The sequence below is a fragment of the Zingiber officinale genome, chromosome 4B (assembly GCF_018446385.1).
Source record: "Zingiber officinale cultivar Zhangliang chromosome 4B, Zo_v1.1, whole genome shotgun sequence".
NCBI lineage: Eukaryota > Viridiplantae > Streptophyta > Magnoliopsida > Zingiberales > Zingiberaceae > Zingiber > Zingiber officinale.
The window spans coordinates 108579448-108597751 of record NC_055993.1 but is presented as its reverse complement, the minus strand read 5'-3'; the positions used below and the strand labels follow the sequence as shown (position 1 = coordinate 108597751).

At 35.3% G+C, this 18304-nt stretch overlaps 1 protein-coding gene across 1 annotated transcript; it reads right to left on the bottom strand.

The window, feature by feature from the left end:
• Positions 1 to 243: 243 nt before the first annotated feature.
• On the bottom strand, positions 244 to 17025 carry LOC121975999 (autophagy-related protein 2-like). Its single transcript, XM_042527969.1, has 14 exons — positions 16661 to 17025; positions 14095 to 15140; positions 12524 to 12672; positions 11587 to 11843; positions 8416 to 11493; positions 7905 to 8017; positions 7312 to 7516; positions 4390 to 4503; positions 3912 to 4019; positions 3693 to 3825; positions 3350 to 3552; positions 2562 to 2758; positions 477 to 692; positions 244 to 407 (listed from the first exon to the last, which is right to left on the bottom strand). The coding sequence occupies exons 1-13, from the start codon at positions 16829 to 16831 to the stop codon at positions 620 to 622; spliced, it is 5847 nt and encodes a 1948-aa protein (XP_042383903.1). The 5' UTR covers positions 16832 to 17025; the 3' UTR covers positions 244 to 407; positions 477 to 619.
• Between the last annotated feature and the right edge of the window lie 1279 nt (positions 17026 to 18304).

The following is an 18304-nucleotide window of genomic DNA, read 5'->3' as shown; positions in this document are numbered from 1 at the left end:
CACTACCCTTGTATAGATCAGTATGGCAAGTGTCCAAGGAATAGCACCCATGCTGGAAACGTTTGAGAAAATTGGTTGTCAAATTTGATATGGGGAAAAGTAAATAACCCTTCAAGCGATAACAGCCATGGTGGAAAATCAGAGGCAACAGAATACTAAATGGTTGTGAAAGAATTACTAACAAGCAAATTTTACAATCACTAACAATGAGGTTTGTGGTATATTGATGACCAAACCTAGTTATTAAGAGAGTGAAAAGAATGTGGCAAATAAATAATGGAGAAGTTTATGTACAAGTGTTCTATTTACAATCTTGTTGACAAAAATGACATGGACTAACCTAGTGCTGTACAATGATTACCATGTTATTGCAGAGCATGAAGAATCTCCCTAGATGAGCTGTACACCTGCATCAGCAAAGTATGAGTTTTATTGTCAGATCAGAGAATGGTGGATCCGAATTTCAGGATGCTTACCTTCAATTTACATTCTACACAGGCAATGAGAACAGCACCAAAAATGATTCTTTTACTAGTAATCTGTGGGTATTCAGCCAAGTGTAGACAAGTTTGCGGTAAATGACCCAACAGATCTACTGAGTAAAGAAATGCATGTGCAGTCACTTCCATGAGGAAGATTGAGAAGTTCCCATGTATTTCTCAATAGACTCCTTCTTGTGCTCAGGATCCATGCTGCAATGGGAAAAAAGATAATCATTCACATTATATATCAAGACGGACTGCTTGGCATCTGGCCATAAAGATCTATGAAATTTAGTTCAATGCATCCTTCAGCACGACAACTCTTATTTTTTACAATAACTTAAACATTCTGATACTTGTTATTGAACACAAACCTCATAGCCGGTCAACTACGTCTAATAAGAAGTGTAATCACTAATTTCCAAATCAATATGACGCAGTGGGTCAAACTACCAAGTCAGGAGATGATCAACTTTTGAATCTTCATGCCCAATAAATTCAGGCCTTCCACAAATGAGAACTCTTGGTCACATCTATATAGCAATTGATTGCTCCAAGCATAGAGACTGAATACTTCTATTGCTTGGTGAACATTCATAGTAATGTCATGATGTGTTTAAATTGTAAATTAACTAATCATCTATTAAAATTTTGGAAGAAGAAAGATTGATTAGCACGAGCATGTATGTTGGTGCCCAGTTTGGTTCAAAAAAAAAAAAAGAGGACAAAACTGAGTGCCCTCATAAGATGAAATTAGTATTCACAGAATTTATTGATTGTGAAACTAAGTTTAATGTTTAATTTGTTTCCATTATCTCAAACAATTGGACCATATGCAGATAAAAGGGTAGTCCGGTGCATAAAACTCCTGTCAATACGGGATTTTGCTTTGAAAGAGGTTGTTTCCAAGATTCAAACCCGTGACCTCTAGGTCACACAGTAGCAACTCTACTATTACGCTAAGGCTCCTCTTCAATATTGCAGATAGCAATATGATTATTTAAATTTAATTGTACACATATACCCTTTCTATTTGATTGCTTAAGAAAGTTCAATTTTACAAGCAAGGTTATCATTACATGATACAATTTTAGTCTTCAACTAGAATGAAAAGTTATTTTGGTACCATGTGCTGATACATGGTACATTTTGACACAATTCTATAATTCCATCCACTTAGCTTGCTTAGACCCAAATATATGTGTGCAATAATTATAAAAATATAACAATGATTATATCTTGTAATACTTTAACAAGGGTCATGCTTCAGAGGAGAACATTAATTCTTGTAGCATCCCATTGCTCTTAATTTCATAATTTTCGAAGGTCTATATTAAAAAGGCTCCTAGGGAAACTAGTATTGGGATTTATTGCTCAGTATTTCCATATCAGAGTTGGACTTTGCACAATTGAAGTTGAAACAGATATACTTACAAAATATGGATACATCACAGGGTTTTGTTCTCTAGCATGGCTCCTCTTTTCTACTATTGGTAATCCAATTGGTGCATCTCCTTTTCCCCTTCACTCTCTACTAGTGTTTCATCTCCTCCCATGAATGAAAACACAATGAAAGATAAATTATGGAAGCAAATCTTCCGGTCTCAGTCAGTGCTGATCATTGATGCTTCTCTTTCCCTTCCCTCTCTTTTTAGTGTTTCACCTCCTCCCATGATTGAAAGAGGGAATCAAAGGATAAGTCTGGGAAGAGAATCTCAGTTAGCTTTGGCCAGGACAGACCAACATAGGTCTTGGCTGCATCTGTACTACCAAGGCTGTGATGGCACAGGCAACATAATGACATTCACTCGTGCCAACATAGTATTGGTACTATTCAGTAACTAGAACAGTGTGTTCGGACACTCCAATTGGAACTATGTGATGTTTCAAATTCTGTAATATGTTTCAACATACACCTTCAAGTTTTTTGTTCACAGATAAAAGCATGGTGGTTATTGATTCTAAGCAGTCTCTTGACAGGTAGTGAAAAGCATTTGAAGCTTTTGCATAAATTCAGATAGATATCCATTTGTTATGCGGACAAACTAGTTCAACACAGTTTATGCAAGAAAATAATACCTATTTTTCAAACCAAGCAGTGTGCAGTGAACAGCATGAGCAGAAGCAGAAAAAGGAGCTATAGCAGCAGCAGGAGCTCCTCGAATAGCTGTTGCAACAGCTGATCCTGCACCATCACCACGCTGATAAGCTTTTAGAGGAGTCCCCAGTAATGCTGATGTGGTTCTACTAAATCCATCACTCAGACTATCATAAGCCTGCAGATGAGAATGAAAGATGTCATTGATATGGGGATAAATAGTTCTTGGTAATATCCTTTAGCCATTCCCTCCTCGATGGACAAAAATGGAGTGTGCTATGATTGGCAAAAGTTCGGTATCATTACTTCAAGTATTGCAGATAGCAGGGTCTTAGTTGTAGTTGAACATCAAAAGGTCATCCTTGATGTATTTATAGCTTTTACTGTTAGAAATTTCCAGATAAGTGCATTCAGTATTTACTTCAGAGATCATGTCTAGCAGTAAGAGAATTAGTGTGTGCCAAAAATACTTCTAACGTGCTGGGAAGAAGAGGATATGGGATTATCTTTTTTAACTTTGGGTCATTGCAGCTAGTCCAGCCTTTATCATTGTAAAACAAGTTTTCCAATTAACTGCATTCAATATTACTTGAAAAGATGTCCAGTAGGCAGACTGTTAAAGCACAGTGTGCTTGTTCGTTGTTATTACTCAGTAGGAGCGTGTTACATGGGGCATCAGAGTAGATACGAATGTGCTTTTGACTTTGTAAAGACCAACTCAGTTGTCATTAATGAACCTCATTATGCCTGAATCAAAGAATGAGCATACCTGCTGGATAGCTTCCTGTACATTTTCTGGCTGATCAGATCTTATGCTCGCTTTATTTCTCTTTATGTCCGACAATGGTCGGTATGCAGGGACACTTGTAAGGATGTATTCAGTCTGAAGCAAGATATCATGGGCTCCAGCTGCCAAATGGACCCCCAATCCAACAGCTTCAATTGATACGCTCTTCACAAAGGCCATTGCACCTGTAAAACAATGTGGATCATTTAGCACATTAATATTTTTGTAACCTGCATGACAAGAGGAGATGAATCTTGGATTGAAGAAGCATATCATGAGAAGAGGACAGCCATCTCCACAAAGAAAACAAAAGACAAACGCTTACCTCTCTGCATTCCCTTCAACAATTTTTTATCTTTTTTATAGCTTTTTACTGGCAAAGAAACCAACTTTTTAGTGCCAGAACTGACAGCAAACATCGACTTAATCGGTGGAAGCCCTTTCAACAACTCACGAACCTAAAAAATCATTCTAATTAGCATGAATATCTAATATATTAGAAGCATAATTGTTCTATAGCAGAGTTGGTAAAAAGAAAAAGAACCTGATTATGAGCAATATCTTCCAACCACTCCCCAATGACAGTCTCACAAACATTCTTCCACCCATAAACCCCATGGGCACAAACGTTTTTAAGCTGCAAATCAATTCCCTGCAAATAAAGCTGAAAAGATTGGTACCATAGAGACAAAGTCTGTATTCTTTTTATTTCAATTTTTCCTAGCATAATTATGCAGAAAGATCTTTATCATTCAGTATCTGAAAAGCCAAAAAAGAAGACATGGAATTAATTAAGTGTTGGACAAGGAGTTCTTGAATAGACAATACTTGCTTTTATTGCACAAGCTATCTCAAATTACAAGTTCAAATCCTTAAAAATGATCTTCTAGAAAGAAGTCAAATAAGTTCATAACTGTCACTTAGCAATATTTTTCGAAAGGAAATTGGGTTAGTTATACATTCCTTTTAAGTCCTCATAGCGTAAACAATGAAAAATAGTAATTTATAAATTAACAAGATACCTTCCACGGAACTAAATTGAGAAGTTCAGCATAGTTTCCTCTTCTTAATGCCGCTAGATCAAAGTGACAGGGGATATAGTTAACACGTACAACCAGGGGCTTAATGACACATTTCTACAAGAGATAATAGAAAAGAATCAGACATGATGCACAATGTCACCATCCTCAAGTATACCATAGCATATCAATTGTATTTTGACATCACAATTCCCAACAATAGGAGCAAGAGAAAAATATACTACTCAAGCAGTTTAAGCATCAGACAGCAAACTGTTAGCTTGTTAGTGTTACTGAACCCACTGACACTAGACAGATAGCCATGCAGTAAAGAACTACTCTTATTATTTATATAGAATACTCCTCGAGCATGTCATTGCACATAATTGCACTTTGCTATCACAATTCCCAAGGGTAGAGCATGTGAAAAAGAAAAATGCTAAAGCAGTTTGAGGATCAGAAGCAAACTGTTAGTTCATAGACAACTGCTAGTCTAAATGAACCTACCGGCAGAAGAAAAGATAGCTATAGTAAAGAACTGTTCTTATTGTATATAGAAGTATACTCTTTCTTGCAACTGCTTGCTGTAGGAATTCAAGTAATTATCAGTGGAGATCAGAAAATATGAAATTCTGGATTATCCAACACTGATCTATAAGTTTTATCCAAATTCTACGTACAATTTAACAAATCAAATCATAAACAGATTGAATCAAAGCAAATATGTATCTTTGACAACCTATTGGCCAAAATATCATGTAAATAATCAGATTGCTAGCTTCCAAAACCCATTCAATCATGGCATAAAATGATAAATCACAGGGCATCTCAGCCTTGTGGCTAGCAATAAAGCATTTTAATGATACCATGAGGTACATGACCGGATATCATAGTCAAAGGTAGCACTTCTACAATAAAGAAAAAATGGGTGGATCTTTTTTTCCTTTATTTCTCATGTAATCTCATACTGACAAAAGCAAATATATGCTTCACATTTGAATGGTTACCTGATGCTCATTCGTGTTAGAATTATCATTATCGGACTTATATAGTTGTCAAAATTAGGGATCTGGATTAGACTGTGCAAGAATTCAAACATTTAATTACATTGGATCAGTAGGATCGTTGAAATTAATATGAAAAATTAAATATACATAAATAATAAACTTATTCCACAAATGACATTACAACAGATATTCTAAAATCTTCAAAAGAATTCCATCATATGTCATTTCCTAGAGTTATTAATATTGCAATGTACACATGATGTTAGATTTAGTAATATAAAATTAAGAAATAACAGAAATAGGTTATAAATGAAAAAAAAAAAAATCACATGTTTAGTATAGATTATTCAATAACACTAGAATTTTTATATTTTTATGTAATTTTACTTAACATTAATGTTATAGGGCATTGTTGGATCCCTAATTGTATTCAAATTAGTTTCTAGTTGAAGGTAACTTTCAGATCGTTGAGATTACTGTGTTCCTCTCAATTCACAATAACCTTTCTGACTGCCCAATAACCTTCACTGTTTTGTGTTTATTACTAGTTTTTCCTCCCGAATTAAGATCAATCATTCAGATAGATGTGGTTAAACTAATGAGCTCAGATATTAAATGATGAAAAGATAATGTAGCTATGAATGTGAATTAAAATGGAAGTCATAGTTCAAAATTTCGTTCCGTGCCGGGTGAAACCTATCGTTTCGCCCGCACACCGAAACTGGCACCAAAATAGTGAAGATCTTGTCGCGTCCGCGCACTCGTCGTCGCGCAACAACATGGGTAGCGTTGCCAGACGCTTCTAGTGCCGCCAGAAGCGTCGCGGGCACCGGAGGTGTCGCAATGTGACGTTTCTGGTGGCGCCAAAAGCATCACAGGATGCTTCCGGCGCCGCCGGAAGTGTCGCGGGACGCCTCTGGCTCAATCGAAGGCGTCCGCGGAGAGTCAGAGACGTCGCGGGCAAGTTGCGGGTGTCGGCGTCGGGCATGGGATTGAATGTGCAAAATTAATATTACCATTTAAATAAATCAAACAATTTCCACTCTCACTTAATTGTGATATTTTAAATGTGATATTTTAAAGAGGTTTTCATAAATCCTAATTAAATTATCCCAATAAAATATCAAAATATATATTTAAAATTTTTTTTAAAATAATAAATTTTATTAAATAATATTCTGAAATTGTTTTTACTATTTTAAAAATTCTAAAAAAAATTAAAAATTTTATAAAAATTATAATAAATCAAATTTATATTCTTATATATATTTTTTAATTATTTTATATTTTTTTTACTATTTTAAATATATATTATTTAAATTATTAATTAATTAAATAAATAAAAAGTTAATTTATATGATTATTATATATAAAATAGTATTTTGCATTAATTTATATAATTATGATTATTTAATCTGGACATTGGAGAACAATAAAGGTTATCTAAGTAAAATATTACAAGAACCATTGCTTCCATTTGATTCACGTCACTTTTTTTTATAAAGTAATATATTATAATATTATGATGTATCAATTTTAATTCGAGTTATTTTTACATCAATTATTTTTTTTAAAGAAAACTATATTTAATTATTTTTTATAATAATATTAAGTTGTTTAATAATGGAGAACTTATATAAAATCAATATATAACTTATTTTTAAATTATACACAATAAATATATTTATCTAATAATTACTATATATAAATAAAAAAATATCAAAACTATATCGGCATGGCACAATATGATACCAAAACTGTATCGTTCCGATTTAGGATCGAAACTTTGGCACGGGTCGAAATTTTAAACTTTGATGGAAGTATACAATAAAAACAGAGGAATGTATTGGCTGAAAGGTATTTCTTAATAAGTTATAGATGAATTGCCAATGGAGGGGAAATGGTTTGAAACACTAGCCTGAAAAAAGGGAAGTAGAGCCTCTTCAGCCATTGTTTGACTTCCAAATCTGCTGATAATTGTTGCTGGCATATTAGACCCGTCCAAATTATTAAATGAAACAGCAGAAGGATCATCAAATGAATCCATCCCAAAGAAAGTGGTGACAAAATTAAGCTGAGTTTGATCTAGATGCAACCGAAGAGGCAGAAGCTCAAGATGTAACCTGTAAAGCACTCAAAACATGGACACTGAAATTCTACTAGCATGGATATATAAATGAATCTGCAGGAAATTATTAGGTTGTTACTGCTTACTGAACATAAATACTTCACAAGATTTATTTGTTTATCCATCTTTTTTATCAGAACATATGTAGGTACATTTATGGATAAGTAACTATGAATATGACTTCAACAGAAAACAATATCTGTAATTTGGCATGAACAGTACAAATCCTCCACTCCTTGTCAAGATTATATCTATAACTTTCTGAAGCAATTTCAGCGCACAATTAATAATAGTAGACAGAAATGCTAGTATAATTAAGGACTTAAACTGCCACAGAATCTAACTTTAAAACTGAAACAATCTTACAAAGTCAAAGAAAGAACCTGTAGTCCTCTAGAGGTGTTATTGGATTGGGCCTTACAGTTTCCAAATCCAACTTGAATGCTCTAGCATACGACTCTCTTGGATGATCTTTCGAATGATAGTTTCCTAATACCTTAAACATTAAAGTAGAATATACTTCAGAATATAGTCAATATTTTACATTAGTATTTTCTAGTATGAAGGGCTAATTCAGTCAATATACTTTGAAACAAATGTGAAACTATGATAAACATGCATATCAAACGAGGAAAAGGGAGACCAAAAAAGACTTGGTTAGCAACAATAAAACAAGATAAAATTTATTTAAATATAGATGATGATATAATAGGAGATAGAGCTCAATGGCGTAAAAGGATTCATACAGCCGACCCCACCTAGTGGGAAAAGGCTTAGTTGTTGTTGTTGTTGTTGTTATACTTCAGAATATAGTCAATATTTTACATTAGTATTTTCTAGTATGAAGGGCTAATTCAGTCAATATACTTCAGAAACCCAAAGACAAATTCCTACCATCTTCCAAGGTGCATTGCTGCTTCTATCATAAAGATAAAAATCTTGGATAGAAAGGGAAAGCTTCGACACATTAGTTTCCTCTTCAGGATATAGGTCATATTGAAGTGAAAGCCCTACTAAACTGAGCTCCAGCACAGTGTTCTTATCTCTTCCATTCGGAGTTGCAGTGTACGTGAGAACTCCCTTTGATCTAGCCCAGTCAAATCCACCATATATTCGCCATCTTGCTTCCATATTTTTAAGAATTACTCTCCCCTTAGGAAGACCACAGTCAGTGGTAGAGCGAATTTCCAATCCAAATTCGCCTTGTGGCAGATAATTTCCATCTGGCTGATTACTACTTGTTGAAATATGATCTTCAACTATCATCAATCCCTCAGCAGTATACCATCCACCTTGTCCATATTCAACGTCTCTATGAGTTGATATATCCATTGTGCATTTGCCACTTTCAGTTGGATAATGATTAGCGATGCATGTGGGAGATGATGGAAACATGTCAGATACACAGTAGCTCTCGATTAGCTGAGGCATGATAGGTTTGTCAGCAGCAGCTGCTGAGGCTTTAACATTTAGCTTGAACTTATCAGGCAAACCATGAGCAGATGTGCAGCGAAGATCAGATGTTGGATTGCATTCTAAAGCATTATCAATGATGTCATCCAAGAGTCCTGAAGTTTGATGTGCTTCACTAGTAGATGAACATAAAGAATTGCTTGAGACATCATTCATGCCACTTTTATTTTCATCATTAGCTTCCTGATGAGTAGTATTCCATCTAGACTGCAAGTGCATTAATGTGTCTTCAATATCAGGTGCATAAAGCTGCTGAAGCTGCGCAATCAAATGGATAAAGGCAGATGTAGTATCTTGACAAGATTCTAAATTGACATGTGATTCTGCAAACTCTAGTTCCCAGGAAATCCCTTTAATTCTTAATATAGCCTGCATGAGAGAAGCCTGAGCAACTTTTGAATATCTAGCCCTTTGAAGAAAGCCTACGGAATAACCATCAACATCCAACGCAGATCCAGTTGATTCACAAATAAGAAAGCCTGCATCTTTTAAATGAATATTGTAATTGGAGGTTAAATCTGGATTAATATGCTTAGAAAGGCTGAAGGATGATGCAGCCAAAAGGCATGCTGTTAGTGCATTGCTTTTTTCTGTGCAAGGTTCAAGAGAATCTCCGGCGCTAAAAGTAAAGAGTGCATTGTAAGGTTCATAACCCAAAGCCACATCTACCAAATCAAGAAAAAACAAGACTTTGTTTTCTGTTCCATCGGCATCTTTGTTCTCTTTCTCACCATCAGATGAACTGAAATATGACCATAAAGAACTAATCCAATCTAACCGACCACCAGGTCCAATAATTGTCCCACATCGAACAACTATTGACGTATAGCTTTGTTGTAATAGTGGATTCCATATATTTGTTATAGCACTACCAGAAGGACCAAAAGTCAATGCATTAGCACCTTCACCATTACCCCGTCTAATTGCAGAATTCGTACAGGTTATCAAACGTAGATCATGTGTAATAGAAGATTTTTCATCCTGCATAGCATTATAAGGTCTTTTGTTATTATTCGAGATGGAGCCCCATAGTTCACTTTCACGGTGGTTGATCCATAAAAAATTTGCATCAGCATATCCACCAATGTTAGAGACAGAAAGCAATTCAAACTTGTCCATTTTCAGTTTAAAGCAGTTCCATGATCCCTGTAGTTCCTTTTGTAATAAGTGACTAACTTCAATTGTTTCATTTAATCTGATACAAGCATCTACAATATCACACTTCACAAGAACAGATGTTTGTAATACATCAGAGGAACTGGATGCCATATTTTTCCTCTTGATATCATTATCTGCATCGGTATTCATCCCCATTGCTGCCTTTGAACATCCATCAATGACATTGTTTAGCAAACAAGTGAGAAGCCTATAATCATGATTCTCAAGATTGACCCATGCACGATGAAACTGAATGTGCAAAAAAAATGCAGAACTAAGAATCAACTCGTTTTGGATGTTATTGTGCATCTCCTCAAGGCCTTCCACATTAGTTACAGAAGAGAACTCTGATCCTTTTCCAATTATATTAATGTTTTGGTCATGTGACGCAGCCAAGCTCCAAGTACGATCTACCATCCAACTACCAGTCACAGGACCCTGCTGCCAAACCATGGTAACCCCAGAACACGAGTCCTTTTTTATCCCACAAATAGAGATAATCTTCGAAGAAGAAAAAACTAATCTATCTGGAGTACTAATTTCACCATCTGAGTCATTTTCCTTGGAAGATTTCACCAAGTAGACATCAAGGTTTTGTGTACTCAAGTGGATTGAAGTGGAAGACATGGAAGATTGATCCCTAGCTGGATTTACCTTTGAAGGGGTATTTAAAGGTGTAAAATGTTCAAGCACAATGAGTTTATCTAAAAGGTTACCAGTGCTAAAATCTCCATAATACTCGGATGGGAAACATATTATTATCCTTGCCTGTGGAAGAATTATATTTCCTTGAAGAAATACTCTTGGAGATGCACTGGTTATAACAGAAGACATGCCATGCCCAGCAACTTCAGGAGTTGAGATTGTATTCTTTTGACATAGTTGAACATCTTCAGTTAGGCTGCTTACCTTTGAGCAACTTAATTGTTTAAAGAGATCCAGCAGTGTGTCAACTAGATTATAGTGAAACCAAAAAATGAAAGGTGGTAAGTGGATTACAAATGATGTGGAAGCCATCAACAATCCATTTGAGTCCTTTGAGTTGACATTCAACTTACAGCTGCAATTACCAAATGATTCCAACAATCTAACCTGATCCAAGCTGTCCAAAGCGCATTCCTCCACAGTCAAATCTGAATCACAAGTTGATATGCGGAAAGGAAATGGAGGGAGGGCATCTTGGATTTTTTGCTTTAAACATTGGCTTAGAAACATTTGTTCATTTGAGGCATTACAATAACCACCTGTGGGGAATTCTGTTGCATAACTTGAAGCATTATAGTATGCATCAACTATGATATGCTCAACCGATGCACCAAATTTGGTGTTTTGAGAATAAGTCTGTTCACTTCGTCAAATGTATCAAGTTAGTCCACACAAATTGATGCAAAACAGAATCTTCTAATGATTAAAGGAAAGCATATCAAATGGTACCTCCAATTCTAGAACTACATTCTGACACTTTACTTTAATGTGATGCATCTTTTTAACAACAGGATTAACATCATTCAAACTCGTAAAAGCAAAATTTGATGTTGATTGGTAACTCGCGCACCCAGAAATTAACTCATTTAGTAATGGCTCAAGGATATTGTGCGAGCCACATGAATAATGCTGATAATCATCCCCAAGGAAAACAATAACAGAGACACCAGCAATAGCAGCCCGTAAACAAGTCTTCACAGGTTTTTCTGTATCAAAGGAGATACCAATAGATATTTGACCCGTTATTATACAACTTGGATGTTATAAAATAAGATAGAAAAACCATCAAATTAGGATACTTTCTGTATTTGCAATGTCCCAAACTGATAAATATGCTTTGATGCCACAAAAACTAAATAAATAGATAAATGAACTAATAGGTCAATTTAATTATCCTAGTTCACTTTACATCTAGTACAAACCTAGACAGAGGAGATGTAGTTTGATAGTTTAAAGGAATAAATAGGAGAAGTGAGGTTCGAACATGGAATTTGTTTGAATATCATGGTCAGGGAGGGGAAAATCTACCGTGCATCATGATCCTTTAGGTATCTATATTTCTATCCTTGAGCTAGTTTTTGAGACACTGCAAATGAAAAGCCAACTGGATGAGCATATCTAGTGTCGGGGAAACCTACCTAAGATGCATTTATCTTAGACAACCAATAGTCTAGATTCAATACATCTGGAATGATGATAAAACTAACAATAATACCTCCAAATTTCCTAGATATATCAAAATCAGTAAATCATTCACAAGAAATTACTTAAATAGAAGGAAGGATACTGAAAGGGTCAAGTAATAAATGTAAAGAAAAAACCTTTATTAATACTAGAAAAAACACAAATCATCAGAATAGATTTGCAAATGACTAACAGAAATCACCTTTGGGAACATCTCCCATCCCAGAAGCAAGATTAGATGCAACAGATATTGCATTGAAAACAGAATATGTCCAGTTCCACATACTTCCTGTACCTGAGTACACTTCGGTCTTCCTTATTTCATCAAAACATTCAAAGAATTGATCGATGCTGCAGGAAATATCCATAATTAACTTACAGATATTTCAAAATGACAATTACAACCAAAGATCATGCATGACATGAGCAATCATCACATTAGGCAATGAATTCCGGAATTCAAAAGTACAAGCAAAAATGGAAACTAATAAGAAGGTTCTAAGAAAGTAAGAGCGCCAATGAAAAAATTGAGAAAGTTTAAATGTCTGTATATCCACATGCATGGTTTAAAGTGCCATGCCAAAATGGTCGAACGGGTGAAACGTCTCGTTCCGCTCGGCGACCGGCACCGACACGACCTCGGCACCAGATCCACAAGTGTGACGTGTTACGCGACCATGGCTGGTTGCGTAACCCTGCAACAGCACCGAAGTCGTGCGAGCTCGCGAGTGGTGTCAGTTGTCAGATTTTTTTTTAATTAATCTTAGGTTAATTTTTTTAATCAACTCCTAATTATAGTGGAGATAATCTAAAGAGACTTTATTAATTAATATATTTTATATTTAAAAAATACCGAAACTATATCGGCATGACACGATACGATACCGAAACCGAAACCGTATCGTTCCAGTCCAGGACCGAAACCTCGGCATGGGTCGAAATTTTAAACCTTGTCCACATGTACAAGTCTATGAGACAAACTTATATCCCAGAAACAAATTATGTGAAAAATGAACGCTACGCTAAGATACATGAATTGATGACAAATATAAGCAACATATTGGGTATCCATCAACAGACTCTTACATAATTTTTTTCTAGTTATGCTCAACTTATAGCTAAAAACAAAGAAGATTAGAAGAACTCACTTTCTCAAGTTAACAAATGCATTAGAGGATATGGCAATAAGATGTTGTATATTTCATGAAGCAAGAAAAGGCACCATGATTTTAAACAGTGGATGATCTCCATGGACACTGTGACAAAACAATTGTTTAATGTATGTAAAGTAGTGAAATAAGACTGATCATCTAACCAAATTGCTAAAAGGGTCAAGGTCAAGGTTAAGGTTTGGCATAGCCTCCTCAATTTAAGTTACAGAGATTCCTCATTTAGGCTTTATGATATAACATTTCCTCTACAGTGCATGTCTTTTCCATTCATTACTCTTTCTTCTGCCAATTAACTTTCCTAATTTGATTAGCAAACTGGTTGATTTTAATCAGTTCAACAAGTTTTTAAAAGTTTTGCTCAAAAGTATTGGTAAGCGTAAAATCAGGTTTTTGTAGTAACTGGACAAGACATTTGACTGGTTCCCAATTTGAAAGGTTGAACCAGTTGATCCAATCATATTTTAAAGCAGTTATATTTCAACTTTACTATTTAGAGAAACTCACATTGTTAAGGTGATGCCTAAGGAGATGGGTTGCAAACTCAAATAGAAGATATTATGTTGTTAGATGATGCAGCAATCATACAAATTAAGACACGAACCTTACACCAAGGTCTTGGACCATATTACTTGAATAATCTTGATGAACATACTGCGGAACCCAATCATGAATAAAGTTTGCCCTCATAAGCAAAGCATCAGGGACTGTCTCTGGAGCAATTGCAGAAAGAAAACTACTTGGTTCACTAGCCTCCATTAGTGTGTCAGCATCAGCATCTAAATAGATTGTGCTTGTCATAGCTGCATGATGATGGCTTCTAGAAGTGAAATTAAATGAATCTGCAGCTTTAGGATAGTGTGCACGTTCAGATGCGCTAATGTTCTTGAGAGAATACCATGTGTCTATCACCCATTTAATACTGCTGGGCTGCAACATTAATTTAATTGGATCTATGGAAACATCTGCATCAACCATACTTGTATCTAAAAACCCATTCTTCCATGGAATGCTTAAGTTTAATGTCCCTGAGAACCCACCATTTGCTCCAGTCAAAACTGATGTGGCACCATGACTACCAAACCTTTCATTTAGACTTTTCCCTGTAACACCATCAAGCTCAAGGCCCTCCTCTATATCATCCATTTGAAGAAACTCAACATTAGCTTCTTGAAACTTCACAAAGTTTGTTAACTTAGCCATAGAATCATCAGAAACACAAGTACCAAACTCGGTTTCTTTGATCCTAAGAACTAGAAGTTCATAGGTTCTGTCTCTTCCTCCATCCAGCTGCGAATGAGGATCAAATGCAATGATAACCCCATTTAATCTGACATGAAAGCTAGTAAGGAACCACTTCACAACCTTGGCAATTGTCTTGACTCCTTCATGAACATCTAGAGGGATTGAACCATGGTGGTCCTGAGCGGTCCCGCGCTCAATTTTGTCAGGATTGGCAGTCACAAATTGTTGATGATCATAAGACTTTGAGCTAACAACATCAGATTGGGCAATACTGCCCCCTTTAAATGGTTCAAGCACAAACTCAACTTCATCAATTTCTATCTCACAATTTCTTAGCTTCCAAGGGATTTTAATAGATAAAGATTTTATAGATCCTTCTTTGACCACAACGGGTGCACCAATAATCTGAAAAGAGAACAATTTAATTTGAAAATAAAGGGGGAAAAAGATGAGAAACATTAAAAGGCTGATAATAGGATCTGCAAGATGGGAAGTAGATGCAGTAATCACCTTAAAGTTCATAGGTTCTGTCTCTTCCTCCATCCAGCTGCGAATGAGGATCAAATGCAATGATAACCCCATTTAATCTGACATGAAAGCTAGTAAGGAACCACTTCACAACCTTGGCAATTGTCTTGACTCCTTCATGAACATCTAGAGGGATTGAACCATGGTGGTCCTGAGCGGTCCCGCGCTCAATTTTGTCAGGATTGGCAGTCACAAATTGTTGATGATCATAAGACTTTGAGCTAACAACATCAGATTGGGCAATACTGCCCCCTTTAAATGGTTCAAGCACAAACTCAACTTCATCAATTTCTATCTCACAATTTCTTAGCTTCCAAGGGATTTTAATAGATAAAGATTTTATAGATCCTTCTTTGACCACAACGGGTGCACCAATAATCTGAAAAGAGAACAATTTAATTTGAAAATAAAGGGGGAAAAAGATGAGAAACATTAAAAGGCTGATAATAGGATCTGCAAGATGGGAAGTAGATGCAGTAATCACCTTAAATTTTTTTTTCAAAAATATACAAAAAAAACGATGGGTTTCCTAAGAAAAATTGCTTCATTAAGATGAATAATGAAGAATGATGAAATAGTTAAATAATCCTTGCTTACCAAGACAGATTCTACATAGCAATATGACAATATCACCATTGTTAATGCATAAAACAACCATAGAGCAATTAAATCATTTGTTTCAAGTGGAGGAGAACAAAATTTCACAGGGGTTCTCTAAAAAATTCGCAGAACTTTCAACCTATGAGTTCAATTCCATCAGCTTACCAACTTTTTTTCAGCTGATCAGCCAACAAAAGACTTTTTACACGAACAATCACTATGTCAGTGAATCTGAACTACAGCTTACCAACTTTTTTTCAGCTGATCAGCCAACAAAAGACTTTTTACACGAACAATCACTATGTCAGTGAATCTGAACTACAAGCATTCAATGTTTAGGAAGAGGATTTATATGTAGAATAACCCTCAAGTTTTAATTGGAGTAGAGAAACCCACAACCCAGAACAACACTGTCTTATACTATCGGGGACTAAAATGATGGCCTCACTTTAGATTACGACTCAACAAGTACAACAACCTGAGACTATAATTAGCATGGTAGATGGACTAGCATTTGCCAATCCTACGATAATCAGACAATCCCAAAAAATAAAAATAAAAGATAAAAATAATTGTGAACTATGCAATAATCTCAATCGCCCAAATCAACGATCTATATAGATCCAATATTAAATTTCAGTCTTTAATTATCAATAACGTAATAAACTCAGGAAAATAACTATATACGGAGAAACAAACAGCGTCAAGTTCCATCCCAATTGCAACCAGCAGAAAAAAATAATAATAATAAGAGGAAGCCGCTGAGCAGCAGAGATAAGAATCATCGACAAGATCACCTTTTGGTTAAGGAAATCGACGTTGAGAGCTAGGTCAGAGAGGTGGATCGTTCCGGTGCTGAGCTGGACATCGAGCTGATCGAGGTCGATGTCGCCCAAAATCACCTCGCCGAGCTTCTTCTTCAAAAGAAACTTGCAAACGCGCTTGATCACGCTCGATCGCGAAAACATTGGAATAGCTCCTCTCCTCGCTGCGCCTAGGGTTTGCCCATCCAATCACGCGAAGGTGAAGAAGACGAGGGAAGGAGACGAGCGTGTGGTACCACGCAATCCTTCAACCAGCCTATATATGAGCCGCATCCGACTTGGAAACTCGCAGCATCGGATGGCGATCACGTTCCGTATGGACAAGATACGCTGCAGCAGGAGACAGGCGGAGATTATTAAATTCTTAGGTTGGCCGCATTGAGACATATATAGAGAGCGACTTAGTTTACGACTTGCGGTACGATAGACGGCGCCCTCTCAAAGTACACGTGGCTTTGCATTTGGCCGCTATCTAACGCGATCATTTCGTGATTTGCTTAGTTTTTTTTTTATAATTCAGTTATCGATCCAGCTGACTAGCTCCCCACAAGTTTTTGCATCGGCCACCCAACAAAAATCTAGATGTACAGATGACGGTCCATATAATAGTCCAATGATCCCAATAATCAGAACGTCAATTTAAATTTAACTGGTCGAGTTAGTTGACTGTTAAATAATTTAAATAGATTAAATTAAAATTTTATTAATTTATTTTAAAATAAATATAAGAGGACCGACCCGTCTGACTCGTGACCCGTACAAGTTGGTATGTGGTGGACTTAATTGACTCATAGATTGATAAAACAAATCTCCAAATTTAAAATTAAAGTGAATAATTCATTAAGTTCATGAATTTGATCCCTCTAATCTGTAATCTAAATTTAAACTTAAAACTCTAAATCTGTCTAACTCATCTTAGATTGAGTTAGAGATTTTTTAATCTGTCGAGACAATGAATCGACCTGCACCATCCTATCAAATGGTCGGCTCACTACGAATCGGCTCAATCCACTATTGGTCGATTTGTGCTTACCTATGTGATGATTTTCCGATGTGAATATGATTTAAGGTTAAGGTTATAATTTAATGGGCAAAATTATAAAAGGTATTTTTTTAACTATAGTGTTTTTTAAATAATAAATAAATAAATATATTAAAAAAATATTTTTATCAATATTTTATAAAAAAAATTATCTTTCTAAACCAAATAATTGATTAGATGATATATTCTCATTGTATTTGTTAAAAAAATAAAATAAAAATTCTAAATCTTAACTATTAGATTTAATAATTTAAGAATTAAGGTTCGATTGTACGTTATAACTTATAGGTTCATATTTTGTAGGGCACATGCAACTATATGTGTTGGGTCGGCAATATAAATTAAATTTTTTATTGGTGTTTTACAAAGGAAAAAAATGTTTGAAAATTATAACTTTATAAATTATGTGTTCAATAAACAGTAAAATAAAATCAAAAAATATATTGAAAATCTAATTAAGAGCAACCAGGTATTTTTTTTTTCACCTCATAACTCAGAAGATAATGAATCTTAGTTTTTAGAAACAACATAATTTAGTTTTCTAAATAAAGAAGTGTGTTTTATGAGTTTTTATC